This window comes from Bufo gargarizans, chromosome 3, assembly GCF_014858855.1.
Source record: "Bufo gargarizans isolate SCDJY-AF-19 chromosome 3, ASM1485885v1, whole genome shotgun sequence".
In the NCBI taxonomy this organism is placed as follows: domain Eukaryota; kingdom Metazoa; phylum Chordata; class Amphibia; order Anura; family Bufonidae; genus Bufo; species Bufo gargarizans.
Window position 1 is genome coordinate 335017698 of NC_058082.1, and position 14459 is coordinate 335032156.

A 14459-nucleotide genomic window follows, 5' to 3' on the forward strand; every position below is an offset into this window, starting at 1 on the left:
ATGGATGATTGCGCAGATGGGCAAGGCCAACTGACTACATATGATGTCTCTATAGTAGTTCAGTTTGTCCTCCCTCATAGAGGGTTTAAAAACTGATCCCATTTTGGACCAGTAGCAAGGGTCCAACAAGGTGGAGATACAGAATTCATCCCTCTGCCGAATGGTGAGTATGCAGGGGGCCATTTGCGCAAGTGACTCAGAGGGACTCCCTGCCTCCATCTCCACTGCATACTGCCATGGTGTGCCTGGGTCATCTGCCTCGTCTTCCACATCTCCCTCTTGCTCCTCTGGCTGCTCCTGCTCCTCCTCTCCTGTCACCTGTGTTGAAAAACCACCGATTTCGCTAGAGATTGCTTGTGCTCCAATGTCCTCCTCCACCCCCCCCCCCTTCTCCTCCAGTTTAGCCCCCACAGGGCTGATGTGGCCGTGAGATCTAGGCTCCATGTCTACAGTCGCCTGACCCACCATATTTAGCAGCATCTGTTCCAGGACCTGAAGTAGTGGAATGACGTCGTTCATCCCGTAGTCCTGGCAACTGACAAATAACATGGCACCCTCAAAGGGCCTGAGCAAATGGCAGGTGTCACGCATGAGATGCCACTGGCTGACATTGAAGTTACACAGGGGAGTACTCCTGTCCGTTTGGATCATCATGAAATCATTTATGGCCTTTCTCTGTTCGGTACAGTCGGTCCAACATAAGGAGTGTGGAATTCCAACGGGTTGGAAACGTCGCATATCAGCCTATGTTGGGGGATGCCATTTTGCCGCTGCAGCATAAGGAATGTGTGCTTCGTGGTGTATGAGTGGCTAAAATGCATGCAAAGTTTCTTGGCCATTTTTATGATGTTTTGCAGATGGTTGGAAGAGTTCAGAAACCGCTTAACAACCAAATTGAACACGTGTGCAATGCAGTGTGCATGGCTCAGCCATCCTTGATGCTGCGCTGACACAATGTTCTTCCCTTTGTCGGTCACCATGGTTCCGATTTTCAGTCATGGAGAAAGCTAGGATTAGATTTCTTGCTGAAGTACATGGAGCAGTGACTCCCCTGTGTGACTCCGTTAGCCCAGGCACTGCAGCAGAGACTGCAGCACCAGCAACTTGGCCAGGAGCACATTTAGCTTCTGCACCGTTGGATGAGTGCACGCATACTGTTGGCTCTTGGTAATCGCTTTGGTGATTGATTGCTGACGGAATGCGTGACAAGGAGGAGGAGCATCTGGACCGGCAGATGATGGGAAGGACAGACAACTCCCTTTGGCTGAGGTGGTGAAGCTTTGACTGCCAGAAACCAGGTGCATCCCAGTGGGTGATGCAGCAGTTGCTGCGGCAGACTGGATCACCACATCAGAGCCATGGTTCTTCCAGGTCACTTTATAGCGACGCTGCATATGTTGATGCAGGGCCATAATGCCAACATTGGCACCCTGGCCACGCTTCAACCTCTTCCCACAGATTCTACGTATGGCCACGTTCACCTCCTCTGGCGGCTTAAAAAAAAAACTGCCACACCGCCAAGTAGGTGATTTTACCCCCAACACTATGCACTGACTGACTGCTACTGCCGCTGCCTCCTTGAGCCTCTGCACCTCTACTTCCCAGGCAGGTAGGCTCCTGCAAAGCGGATGGTCTACCCCGGGTGCATTTGGCTCCCGACCTCCCACTGCTGCCTCCCGGCCACGCTGGCGACTTGCTGGCTCCGCTGCTGACTCACAGGCAAGCTGCCATCCTCTTCTCCCGATGATGATGAAGCCCCTTTGTCACCCGGCTACCAAGTGCAATCAGCTATCATCGAGTAGTGTCTGCACGTCACTGATGTCCTCCTCAACTGCCTCTTAGTCAGGAGCCTGACCGCTCTCAACACCAGCTCTCACGTAACTCTCCTCATCATCACTTGCCCACCTAGAGGAGGAAGTGGCGGATGTATCCTTCACATCTTGGCTGGGCAGTAGCTGCTGACTGTCCTCTAGTACCTCTTCCTCGCTGAAAAGTGGAGCCGAGCCTACAGCATATAATGCTTCTCGCGCTGAGGGAACAGAAAAGGACAGAGGCAGGTTGGGGACAGGTAAGGGCCATGCCAAGTAAGGGTTGTGTCTGAGGAACCCACTGACTCTTGGCTGGGAGTGTCTGATGTCACTTGGGACGAAGTCGACGATCGAGTCAACCATTCAAGAACATTTGGGTTTCTGGTCATGACCCGACCGCTAGCTGACACTGTGAGCTCAGACCTCTCAAAGTGACCCCTGCTGCCATGGCCCCTTACTTTGCTGCGACCTCTGCCTGCGCCAGAAACATTTAGGCCTCTGCCTCTCCCCTGTGCAGGGCCTGGAACTTCTCTGCCTGACATACTGTTAGATCAAATAACCAATTGTTAGATCAAATATTTTTTTTTCTGCTACTAATACACAGCAAACAGGGCTTTAGAATATATCACTGCGCCGCTAAACAGCAAATAGGCCCTAATTGTTTTCTATGTTTAAACAAAAGGCTTTTCAACAAATAAGTGCAACGATGAAGGCGAATATATTTGTATTTGCCAAGTAATACACGGCAAACTGGGCTGTAAAATATCTCACTGCACCGCTGAACAGCAATTAGGCCCAAATTGTTTTCTATTTTTACAAAAAAGGCTTTTCAACAAATAAGTGTAATGATGAAAGGCGAATATATTTGTATTTCGCCAGTAATACATAGCAAACCTGGGCTGTAAAATATCTCACTGCACCGCTGTGCGGCAAATATATTTTTCCTTTTTCCACAAATACACGCAAAAAAGGGCTTTAAAACAAATAACTGCACCGCTAGGCGGCAAAGATATTTTTCCTTTTTCCACTAATACACACAAAAAAGGGCTTTAAAAAAGATAACTGCACCGCTGAGTGGCAAATATATTTTTCCTTTTTCCACTAATACACAACAAAAAGGGCTGTAATTTTCGCACTTCACCACACAACGGCTAATAAGTCTTTTTTTTCCCACTAATACAAGCCCAAAAATGCTTTAGAGCATATAACATATGTAACATATATAATAAAACGTAGACATATTTTCTTGTAATAACCCCTGTTAATGACTGTATCAAACAGCACTTGCCCCCTAATAAGAACGGTTTGCTGGTATTACAGATCTGTATAATGGCAATTTCGGTGCCCAGTCAGTGCTGCAAGGTCTGTGTAATGCTGTGGATTGATTCCTCCCTATCCTTTCCCTACACCTTGAATAATCTTTCCCTGCACTTGTAAATCGTTGTTTGTTTGTTTTTTGTACAATGACATTTTTTCTGTCACTGTACCTAGTTTCTTTCCTTGCATTAAAGGGATTCTGTCACCTCCCCTAAGCCAAAAAACGATTTTAAAGCAGCCATGCAGCACAGCTTACCTGGATTAGGCTGTGCTCTTTTATCTTGAAATCCGTCCAGCAGTTACTGCAAAAAACGACTTTGATTGATATGGAAATGTGTCCTGAAGGTGCCCAGAGGGGCGTTTTTTTCTTCTTAGAGAGCCCAGTACCGCCCCTCTTACAGTGCCCAGCCCGCCTTCCTTGTACTTTCTAACCGCCGCCCCCAGCCTGCCACAGCCTCTCCTCCCTCTCCTCCCCCTCCCTCACGCCGAACGAACTCTCGCACAGGCGCAGTACCCACTGAGGGCTGCGCCTGTGCGATCATCAGGAGACTGAGGGCGGCAGCTTCATCTTCGTCACTGGGCATGCGCCGAGCCCAGTGACGTCCGATGTTCGCTCTTTCCCTCAGCCAGCCTGGTAGGAAGCGCAGAGGATTGCCGATCGGCTGCTGCACCCTGCGCTTTCTCCAGTCTGCCTGCCACAGTGAAGACGGCCAGCGATTTCTTTCCCCACCCTCCCTTCAGGAAAGAAATAAGTATTTGTTGGGGCAAATTAGGTATTATTATATGAAGTAAAGCTGTATTGTATTTAGCCGATCGGCAATCCTCTGCGCTTCCTACCAGGCTGACTGAGGGAAAGAGCGAACATCGGACGTCACTGGGCTCGGCACATGCCCAGTGACGAAGATGAAGCTGCCGCCCTCAGTCTCCTGATGATCGCACAGGCGCAGCCCTCAGTGGGTACTGCGCCTGTGCGAGAGTTCGTTCGGCGTGAGGGAGGGGGAGGAGAGGGAGGAGAGGCTGTGGCAGGCTGGAGGCGGCGGTTAGACAGTACAAGGAAGGCGGGCTGGGCACTGAAAGAGGGGCGGTACTGGGCTCTCTAAGAAGAAAAAAACGCCCCTCTGGGCACCTTCAGGACACATTTACATATCAATCAAAGTCGTTTTTTGCAGTAACTGCTGGACGGATTTCAAGATAAAAGAGCACAGCCTAATCCAGGTCAGCTGTGCTTCATGGCTGCTTTAAAATCATTTTTTGGCTTAGGGGAGGTGACAGAATCCCTTTAAGTACGCTGGTGAATGGCAGAATCTAAGATGGCTGCTGTATTTATAGGGATGTGACATCATTGGGCTGGCTGCAGATTGGCTGAATGGATGTCAGTATGGGTGATCCAGCCTTCCCAGCCTTCCTTTCTCCATGTCCTCACACGTGCAGCAACCATTTTAGGAAAAATCCAATTCATTACCACGAAGCGTGAGGAAATTCGCATTCGGTGCAAATCGAATTTTTCCTGAAATATGTAATGAATTCCACTTCGTTAGCTTCGATTCGCTCATCTCTACTGGCCACCCTTTTTTTTTTTTTTGTGTAAATGTCTGTGGCCCTTACCTAGCATATACTCTGTTCCCTGACTCCAAGAACGTCTGAGGATTGGCATAGTGGTTGGAACTGACCTAGTTTGCTCTTGCTGTAGTCTCTTGTCCAGCTTCCAGTGTCATCTCAGAGAGGGTTTTCAGCACAGCAGGTGGCATCATCACACCCAAACAGAGAAAGTTGTCTTCCGCTAGTGTATAAAACAACACATTTGTCAAAATGAATGAGGCACGGATTCATGAGAATTTTCATACACCTCTGGCTGAGGCTGATGAATAGATTTGCCATTATTGACAATGCCTGCCTACCATCATATTCCATACTGTATTTCTGCTGCCACCACCGTAGCTGCTACTCTCTCTACTGCTACTACCATTATTCCTACCCAGCCACCGTTAATGCTACTATTATTAGTTATCCTTAAACATCAGTGCACACATCTACTGCCTTTCCTGTTCCATGCTATGTTGCTACTGCTGCCATTAATATTGCTGCCGCTTGCCACTAATATCCCCAGGCTCGGACTGGCCCACAGGGGTATAGGGGAATCTCCCGGTGGGCCCCTGAGCAAGGTGGGCCCCTAGTCTTCCACGCCCTGCACAAGTGGCACATAACACAGTAGACTTACTGCTCTACAAACATGTATTCAATGCAGAGCACCTCAACCAGCCTATGTTCATATAAAAAACTTGTTAAAATATTTATTATATTTGAATGTATCTGTACTGTGGGCCCCCAAAATAAATTTTACTGGTGGGCCCTAGGTATCCCAGTCCGACACTGAATATCCCTACACAGCCTATGAGCGCCATCGCCTGTCCTCAGGAAGGTCTGAACAGGGGAAACTTCTGCTCTCATGCTCCACTGCCATGACTGGGGAGGGAGGTGGGGGGGAGCAGCACCAGCTCAATATGTAGTAACTTGAGTCTGGAGTCTATGATGAGCAGCTTTCTTCAGCTGCCTAATAAAGAAACTACCCAGCAGCAGCAGGAAATGCAGAACCGCAACAAGAGGGTGGTGATATACTTGGACTGCACTCTGTCACACACAATCCAAGATCCCCTGGACTAATGGGTATGCAAACTTAAAGTGTGGCCATAACTGGCCGAGTTTGCCATGGGCATGCTTTCCTGCCCAGTCGGTAGTGTGGCATCAGAGTAGGTGTTCAGTGTGGCAGGGGGAATAGTTACCCCTAAGAGAACTTGCCTTTCCTCCCTAAATATTGAGAAACTAACCTTCATAAAGATGAATCAGGTGTGGGTCAACCCAGATTTCCAGACACTGGTGCCTGATGCAACAAAATATCAGATCATTCTGCCACTAATGATCATACTGCAGTGTACTGCTACACTGAAATATTCTGAAAAATGGGTCATTACTTCTGGCCATGTCCTACTGCCACCATTCTGATGCTGCCACCTGTCTTATGCCACCCGCCTGCTGCTTCTACTGCCGTTCCTACAATGTGGCTTCTTGGCCTACTGATATGTACATGTTACATTTTTAAAAGGGTATGCATGCCACTGGGCCTTGCTCGCACACTACTGTTTTGGGATTCTGCTACTATTGTGATCCCCCACCATCTTGTGCTGTATGCCACTGCTGCTGCCCCTCTCCCTCCACTGCTATGGGGCCGCTATTCTCACTGTCACTGCCCCCTCTCACTCTGTCATGCGGCTGCTATTGTCCCTGTTACTGCCTCTGTTGCTGGCCCCTATTCCTTCTTTGTTATGGGGCCACTATTGTTCCTGTTTGTCCGTGTTTATATCATTGTTTATTTTTTCCGTCAGAAGAACAAAGGGAAAAAAAGGATTCCACATTTTGAGCATTAGTAAGGCCTCTTTCACATGGTCAGTATTTGGTCAGTATTTGTAAGCCAAAATAGCCATTAATTTAACTGTTTTGGACAAACTCCTAACTTTTGGCTTACAATTACAGATCAAATACTGACCGACTGAAAGAGGCTTTATGGTGATGTGAACAAAGCCTTACTGCCACTTCTACTGCTTCCCCCCCCCCCCCCCGTTCTGTCATGCTGCCTCTATTGTTGTTTTACCGCAGCTACTGTTGGATCCCATACCCACTCTGTTATGGGGCCACTAGTGTCACTGTTACTGCCACTGCTGGTGCTGCCACCCTCGCAATTCTGTCATGGGGCCACATTGTCACTGTTACTGCCACTGCTGCCACCTTCCCCACTCTATCATGGGACCATGCACAGTAGATCTACAGCTAACAGAAGGGATTAAAAAGCATGTTTTTGGACTGCCACATGCATTAAAAGAACAACTTTTTTTTACTCCACTACTTTATTGGCGCTGCCTTCATTTCTTATTTTGTTCCACTAAGGAGCCATTCAGACACAGCTCCTGCATGGGTGCGCACAGGTTTTTAGCTTTACTGAGGGGTGTTGTATGCTTTTCTTTTTGTTTAATAGAAGGAATTAGCTATAAATCTTGGTGCACTACACAGTGATGTAGATGGCGATAAAGAACGGATTACCAATGAATGTGGGTGCATTAGAACGTAATGCACACAGCGATGAACTCTCCCTGCAGTTTAAGTTCCAAGCCTTCACACTCAGATTGGGCCACCAAGTGTGATGAATATGATTAGGTAGTGTGGCCTGAGTATACCGGATTTATCGCGATTTGTGACAAATTAATTAGTAACTAATCAAATTTCTTGGCAAAGTTAGGCGAATCGGCCGTATTGAATTTTTTTAAACTTCGCTCATCTCTGAATTGTACCTATACCACCAACACCTAACTAAATATGGATTAATGTTTTCTGGGATTTTTCTTCATCATGGTGTGCTTCTATTCTTCGCATAAAATCTGATGGGAACCACTTCCAGTGCACATGTGAATACAGCCTAAGGGTCCATTCAGACGTTCGTAGTGTTTTGCGGTCCGCAAATTGCAGACCGCAAAACACTGACGCCACACATCGCCAGCATTTAGGCCTCATGCACATGAACGTATTTTGTTTCCGTGTACGTTCAGTTTTTTTTTGCGGATAGGATGCAGACCCAATAATTTCAATGGGTCCTCAAAAAATGCAGACAGCACACAGTGCTATCTGCATCTGTATGTCCCTTACGTAGTCCGGCAAAAAAAAAAATAACCTGTGCTATTCTTGTCCATTTTAGGCATTGTTACAATGGATCCGCCAAAAAAAAGGATGGCATACTGATGTCATCCGTGTTTTTTTGCAGATATGCAATTTACAGCCCGCAAAATACATATGGTCGTGTGCATGTAGCCTTAATAGATCATTCCTATGGGACATGCTCTTTTTTTTTTTTTTTTTCTGGAGCTGCGGACCGGAAATGCGGATGCTGTCCACATCTTTTCCGGCCCCATTGAAAATGAATGGGTCCTCAATTATGCGGAACGGATCCGGACTATCAGCGGAAGTCTGAATAGACCCTAACATTCAATAATTTAACAATTTTTAAACAATTTTTATTTCCATATAAGTTAAAATAATAATTAAAATGCAATGTAACCTCACTAAGACAACCCCCTAGTTGCATTGGCAGATTGGTCCGGTCCTCCCAAAGAGTGTAACTGAAAACCTTAGCTGTAAAGGCTCTATGTAAAGGCTCAGATGAGCTAAGTAAGTTTTCCTACCAGAAAGGCCTCATGCACACGACCGTTCCGTTTTTTGCGGTCCGCAAACCACGGATCTGCAAAAAACGGAAGCCACCCGTGTGCCTTCTGCAATTTGTGGAACGGAACAGGCGGTCCATTGTAGAAATGCCTATTCTTGTCCGTAAAATGGACACGAATAGGACATGCTCTATTTTTTTTGCGGGGCCACGGAATGGTGCAACGGATGCGGACAGCACACGGACTGCTGTCCGCATCTTTTGCGGCCCCATTGAAGTGAATGGGTCCGCATCCGAGCCGCCAAAACGGCGGCTCGGATGCGAACCCAAACAATGGCCGTGTGCATGAGGCCGAAATTTGCTTTGTTACATAACTGAAGCATTTTGTAGGCTGTGATAATATCCACTTCCTAGCAATAAGAAGTCTTAGCAAAAAAATAACTGTTTCTATCAACTCAAAGTGCAAATGCACAGTATAAGGCCTCTTGGACACGACTATATGTATTTTGCGGTCCACAAAAAATGGATCCTCAAAAAATACAGATGACATCCGTGTGCATTCCATATTTTGCGGAACGGCTGGCCCCTAATAGCACAGTACTATTCTTGTCCGTAATGCGGACAATAATAGGACATGTTCTATTTTTTTGCGGAACGGAATTAACCTTTGTTTATTTTTGCGGACACATTGAAATAAATGGTTACGTATACAGTTCACAAAAAACGGAATGAAAAGACGTTTGTGTGCAAGGGGCCTAACTGGTTGGAATCCAGCCTAAATTCAATCCATATCCAATAAATGCAAATTCTAGAGTTATACCGATGTCATGTATAATAGATCTACCTGCAACACTAGATCTCAGACCACGAGAAATTTGACAAACCCAATTTTATACAAGAATAAAGGTGAATCGTAAAGTCTGTGACTGATCAGCAGAAATTATACAATTTTGTGACCAAAATGGGTAAGAAAGTGAAAGTATATCACATTGAACCACTTTTCAATAGAAGTTACCCCAAAAATATTTCTCCATTGTCTTCTGACCTTTAAAGAGGAACTTTCACTACAATAAAAAAATCAAAATTAAGCATACAGACATGGAGACTTACTATTATCCCTGGGCACCGCTCCGTCCTCCCGGTATAGGCTCCGGTATCTTCAGATTTTTGGCTCAACTGGGAGGAGCCTGCTGGCATCTCCTTCTCTCAGCCTGTAGCGCTGGCCAATCGCAGTGCTCAGCTCATAGCCTGAGAGAAAAAAAAAAACCTCTCAGGCTATGAGCTGAGCGCTGCGATTGGTCAGCACTCCAGCCTGGGAGAAGGAGACACTGGCAGGCTCCTCCCAGTTGAGCCGAAAATCTGAAGATACCGGAGCCAATACCGGGAGAACGGAGTGACGCCCAGGGATAATAAGTGCAGGGAGATCTCCATGTCTGTATGCTTAGTTTACATTTTTTTATTGTAGTGAAAGGTCCTCTTCAAAGGGAACCTGTCATGTGGATATTTGATTATAATCTAATTATATACAATCATTAACTACTAAAAAGTACCTTAGATGTATTCACTTACTGGTGTGACAGATAGCCACTCCCCTGCCCACCTGCTGCTGATTCATATGGAAAAAAAACTGTCATTCAGCAGCAGGTGGGCGGGGAAGGTCATGAGCTCATGAATATTCATGACTCATCATTATCAGCTGGAGCTTTTCAATACAAGATGTTGGCAGATTGACTGGGTCAATTAAAGAAAGTGACCCAGCATTTTGCTAAGCGAATCAGTCACTTATTTATGTTGCCCTTAGTTAGGACACCATAAAACTGGTGACAGGTTCCCTTTAAACTAACTTTTGGGAAATTGTGATTTGCTCATATTTTTCTAAAACACCTGAGTTCCACCCTTGGGAATTACAGGAAAATCTAAGAATAAAGTCACATTCATAAACATTAGGCAGTTATGTAGCAATGTGCTTGTCACAGTGTATTGAAGGCATTTGACAGTAGCTTTGTGCATGTACTGTACTATTGTATGTATTTTTTCTGCGTTTAATAGAGGTCAAGTAGAGGAAGCATATAACTAGTTCAAAACGATTGCAATTGAGAGGACTGTTGTTAAGTTTTTCAAATAGAAACAACCCATAGAAGTCTGTGGAGAGTGATTAAAATATGGATGCATCTATAAGTGATTCATGTTGAGTCAGCATGGCATTAGTATTATATACACATTTGCATCTTATTTTAAAGACTAGCTCTTTCATGCAGTTCACTTCCCCCCCAGAAGACAGAGTAATCTGTAAAACTGATACTATAACAGACTGATGATATACTGATGCAATATCATAATCAATATGAATTAAAGAGCTTTACCAATACACATACTTTTCTGCTTTTCCCTTTACTATGGTTTTTAACAGATGTGCTTATGTCATTGCTTACCTCATATACATCTTTCCCATGCTTTTTTTTAAATTGGGACTCTTCTGTTACATTTTCACCCTGTACACAATTCACTCTTGCTTGGATACATCCTGTATGTTGCACTTTCTGTTCCTGTATCCAACCAAACCCATGATGCACCTCTCCTTTCTCTGCACATCTCCAGCAACACCCCCAACTAGCTTATAACTCCCACACACTCAGCTAGGTACACTAGGACACTCCCCTATCACTGTCCCTGTTGCTGCTTGACCATGCCCATGCAATTCTTTCATATTTCCAGTGTCCATGGGCATGTCAATGTGTCCATAGCCCAAAATGGAAGATGGAAGCAGCAAAAGTAAAAGAAATACATTACAAAGTATCAACAGCAACTCAAAACATTATTGTGGAAGTATGTTGACAGAGGCTTTCTGACTAAACGCATGGCCGATAAGCTCTATCCCCAGTTCCCCATTAAACCTGTGTGGTATATAATACCCAAGATCCATAAATTGCTGGTAAACTCACCTTGGCACCCCATAGTGTCAGGGAACGGTTCTTTGACCGAACCCCTGTCCCAATATCTGGATTGGATGTTGGGCCCAGTATTAAAGGGGGTCCCTTCCTATTTGGAAGATACCACCGATTTTTTTGGTAGCTTTGAAGGATGTACAATAGCAAGACGGCTTTTATTTAGCCGCAGTAGATGTGATGAGTCTATACACCAGGATTCCACAGGAACTAGGGATAGAGACGATTAGGGACATCCTGCGCAAAATTAATAAAAGTGACGAATATGTTGATTTTGTTACGGAGTCCCTCTCATTCATATTGACACATAATGCCTTTACTTTTAATCAGAAATGGTTCAAACAATTGTTAGGCACAGCAATGGGGACACCTGTCTCATGCACCCTTGCTAATTTATTTTTAGCTATTTTTGAAGATAGGTACATCTACACTGTCCAGAATCCATTCATTCGATATATCAAGGTTTTCCTTAGATATATCGATGCTATATTCATTGTCTGGACAGGTGACCAACATACAGTATGTTTAGTGCATTCGTGGAATATTTGAATCAAGCTAACAATATGAACATGCGGTTCACCAGCACAATCAGTGCGGAGGAACTGGATTTTCTTGATGTCAAGGTGAGGGTTAAGGACGGTCAGCTAAACCCCACTATTTACAGAAAAGGTACATCCACGAATGCACTATTACATTATAAGAGCTACCACTCACCCCACATCAAAACCGCCATTCCTTATGGCCAATTCATGCGTCTTGCTAGAATTGTGAAAGATGACACTGAGTTTAGAGAGCAATGTGGGGACATGAAGAGGCGATTTTTACAGAGGGGTTACCTGGAGAAGATAATAGATAGCGCATATTTGAAGTGCTTGCACAAGAGGGAGGTTCTAGGTAGGGACATCCACACAAAAAAGAAAAAGAGGAGACAACAAAATAATGATGGTGAGCGTAGAGCAGTGAGCGTCTTTACATTCGACTTTTCCCCAATGGCTTCCACTATCAAGACAGTAATTTTGAATAACTGGCAGATGCTGCAGAGGGATCCCTCCCTGGCAGCTATGGTGGACAATCCTCCAATTGTCAGCTTCCGCAGAAGTAAGAGTATAGGGGATGCCGTTGTCAGGAGCAACCTCCCCCGTCCAGTTGATAACTGGCTGGGCAGGAGTGCTCCCAGAGGAAACTTCGCATGTGGACACTGCTCTATATGCGCACATGTATACAAGCAGAAATACCTGCAGCTGGGACATGTAGGACATGTAGTCAAACAATTTATACACTGCAAGACCCAATATGTTGTATATGCGATTTTGTGCCCATGCAGGAGATTTTACATTGGAAAGACACACAGATGCCTACATGTACGTTTTAGGGAACACAAAAAATCTATCATTACCAGAAATGGAGCAACTAGATACATAATGAACATGCTGGGAACAGTGAAATTTTGAAATGTGCGGGTATCGAAGTGGTCCACACTCCCATGAGAGGGGGGGGGGGGGGGGGACGGGACAGAAAACGCATTCTCCTGCAGAGAGAAGCTGCATGGATAATTAAAATACAAGCCATGGGCCCTCTAGGGTTAAATGACAAGAATGACTTAGCTGTTTTCATTTGATTGGTTTTAGCACACATGTTTTTTATGTCACTTCAATTGTAACCAGTGACGTGCATGAGATGAGGGTATTTCTTGCCCCCTCCTCCTCCACGTCACAGGAGGCTTGACAAAGCGCAACACAAGCGTGAAACAGCTGTAGCCGTTCCGCGTCCACGATGTGTATTTGAAAAATAAACTGCAAGCAGCAACTTTGTGACCAGTGGTGAGTGCCGCGGTGCTTTCTTCTTCATGCTATTATCGTAACTACTGTATCACCGATAGAGCACCACTGTGAAGGTTCGGGATCCAAGTGATTTATGCGCTCCAGTGACCATATAGGCACATGCAGCAGTGCCGGTTGCGTTCTTTTTCCCTCATCCCTGTGATACATTACAAAGTTACATCTACCTTCATAATTGATTATTTTATAGGATGTTGATGGAAACCGGAAAACCCCTTTAAGGAATGTGAGGTCAATGAATTGACTCTCTTGACATAAAGAAAGCATCAGTGGCATTTGCATGTTATCACTGCTAATTGAACATCTCTCTAATATTTCTGTTATAGTTTTGGCAACATAATGAGTGGGTTGATGTTGTGATTGATGACAGACTACCTACCTTCAAAAATCGTCTGGTATTTCTTCACTCGGCTGACCTCAATGAGTTTTGGAGTGCACTAATGGAGAAAGCTTATGCTAAGTGAGTACTCAAAATACTGAGAATCCTGTGATTTTCAAGGGGAGAATATATCATCATTTTCTATGACTTAAGAAAAACACAAATAAGCCTTCTCAATTTTACTGCTAAATGTTTTGTCTTATATGAGAAAGATAACAATAATTTAAGGGACAAGAAAGTGTTCCGGATGCTAACAAATAGCCTATGGATGGAATCATCGGCTCACCTAACTCGCCTTTTTTAGTAAATCCTTGCATTCCCCATAATGTAACTATTCTGGAGCATCTTTTCTTAGAGCCTTCTGTGAGAGCCTTACATTTTTTATTACCTATACACATGACTAAAACACGTTAGGTGGTGTTGCTATCGCTGCTATTAATTCCCATTGTTCTGCCCAGTTTTAGGAGCAGAACAATGAAAATAACTGAGCGCTAAGTTCAGCACATAGCTGACCCAAATGGTGCAAAACAGAATCAATAGACTATAATGCGGGCCATCTGGTTTCTTTGGAGGATATAGATATACAGTTGCATTTATCTGGGACAAAGTTGGGCAGGACACTTTGAACATAAGCCTTGTACATATTATGAATAAAGGCTAATACATTTGCAAACAATCTGAATCTATGTACACAGAGGGCGCAATATTTCAAGTGATTTTCACTACTTTTGTGCACTTAAAAAGTCAAGGATTTCGGTGCACACCGTTTTGAGCAAAAATGTGGAATGTTTTCACTTTTCTGCCACACACCATTTTTCAAAAAGTAGATGAGGCTTAGCAAACTGTATCATGGTCTACAATTGCTCAGCAAATATCATTTTTGTCAGGCTTGATAAATTTCTCTTCATAGCAGGGCTTACGCTCTAAATTACCCAACTGACCCCCATCCACCACACAATTAATTGCTGC

General features: G+C 44.7%; 1 protein-coding gene across 1 annotated transcript in view; it reads left to right on the forward strand.

Moving 5' to 3' along the window:
- The window catches only part of CAPN9 (calpain 9), a 274900-nt gene that overhangs the window by 115144 nt on the left and 145297 nt on the right, over nt 1–14459 (forward strand). Inside the window, exon 4 of the mRNA XM_044285648.1 lies at nt 13438–13571. Within this exon, the coding sequence (XP_044141583.1) occupies nt 13438–13571 (134 nt within the window). The remainder of the gene's footprint in view (nt 1–13437; nt 13572–14459) is intronic.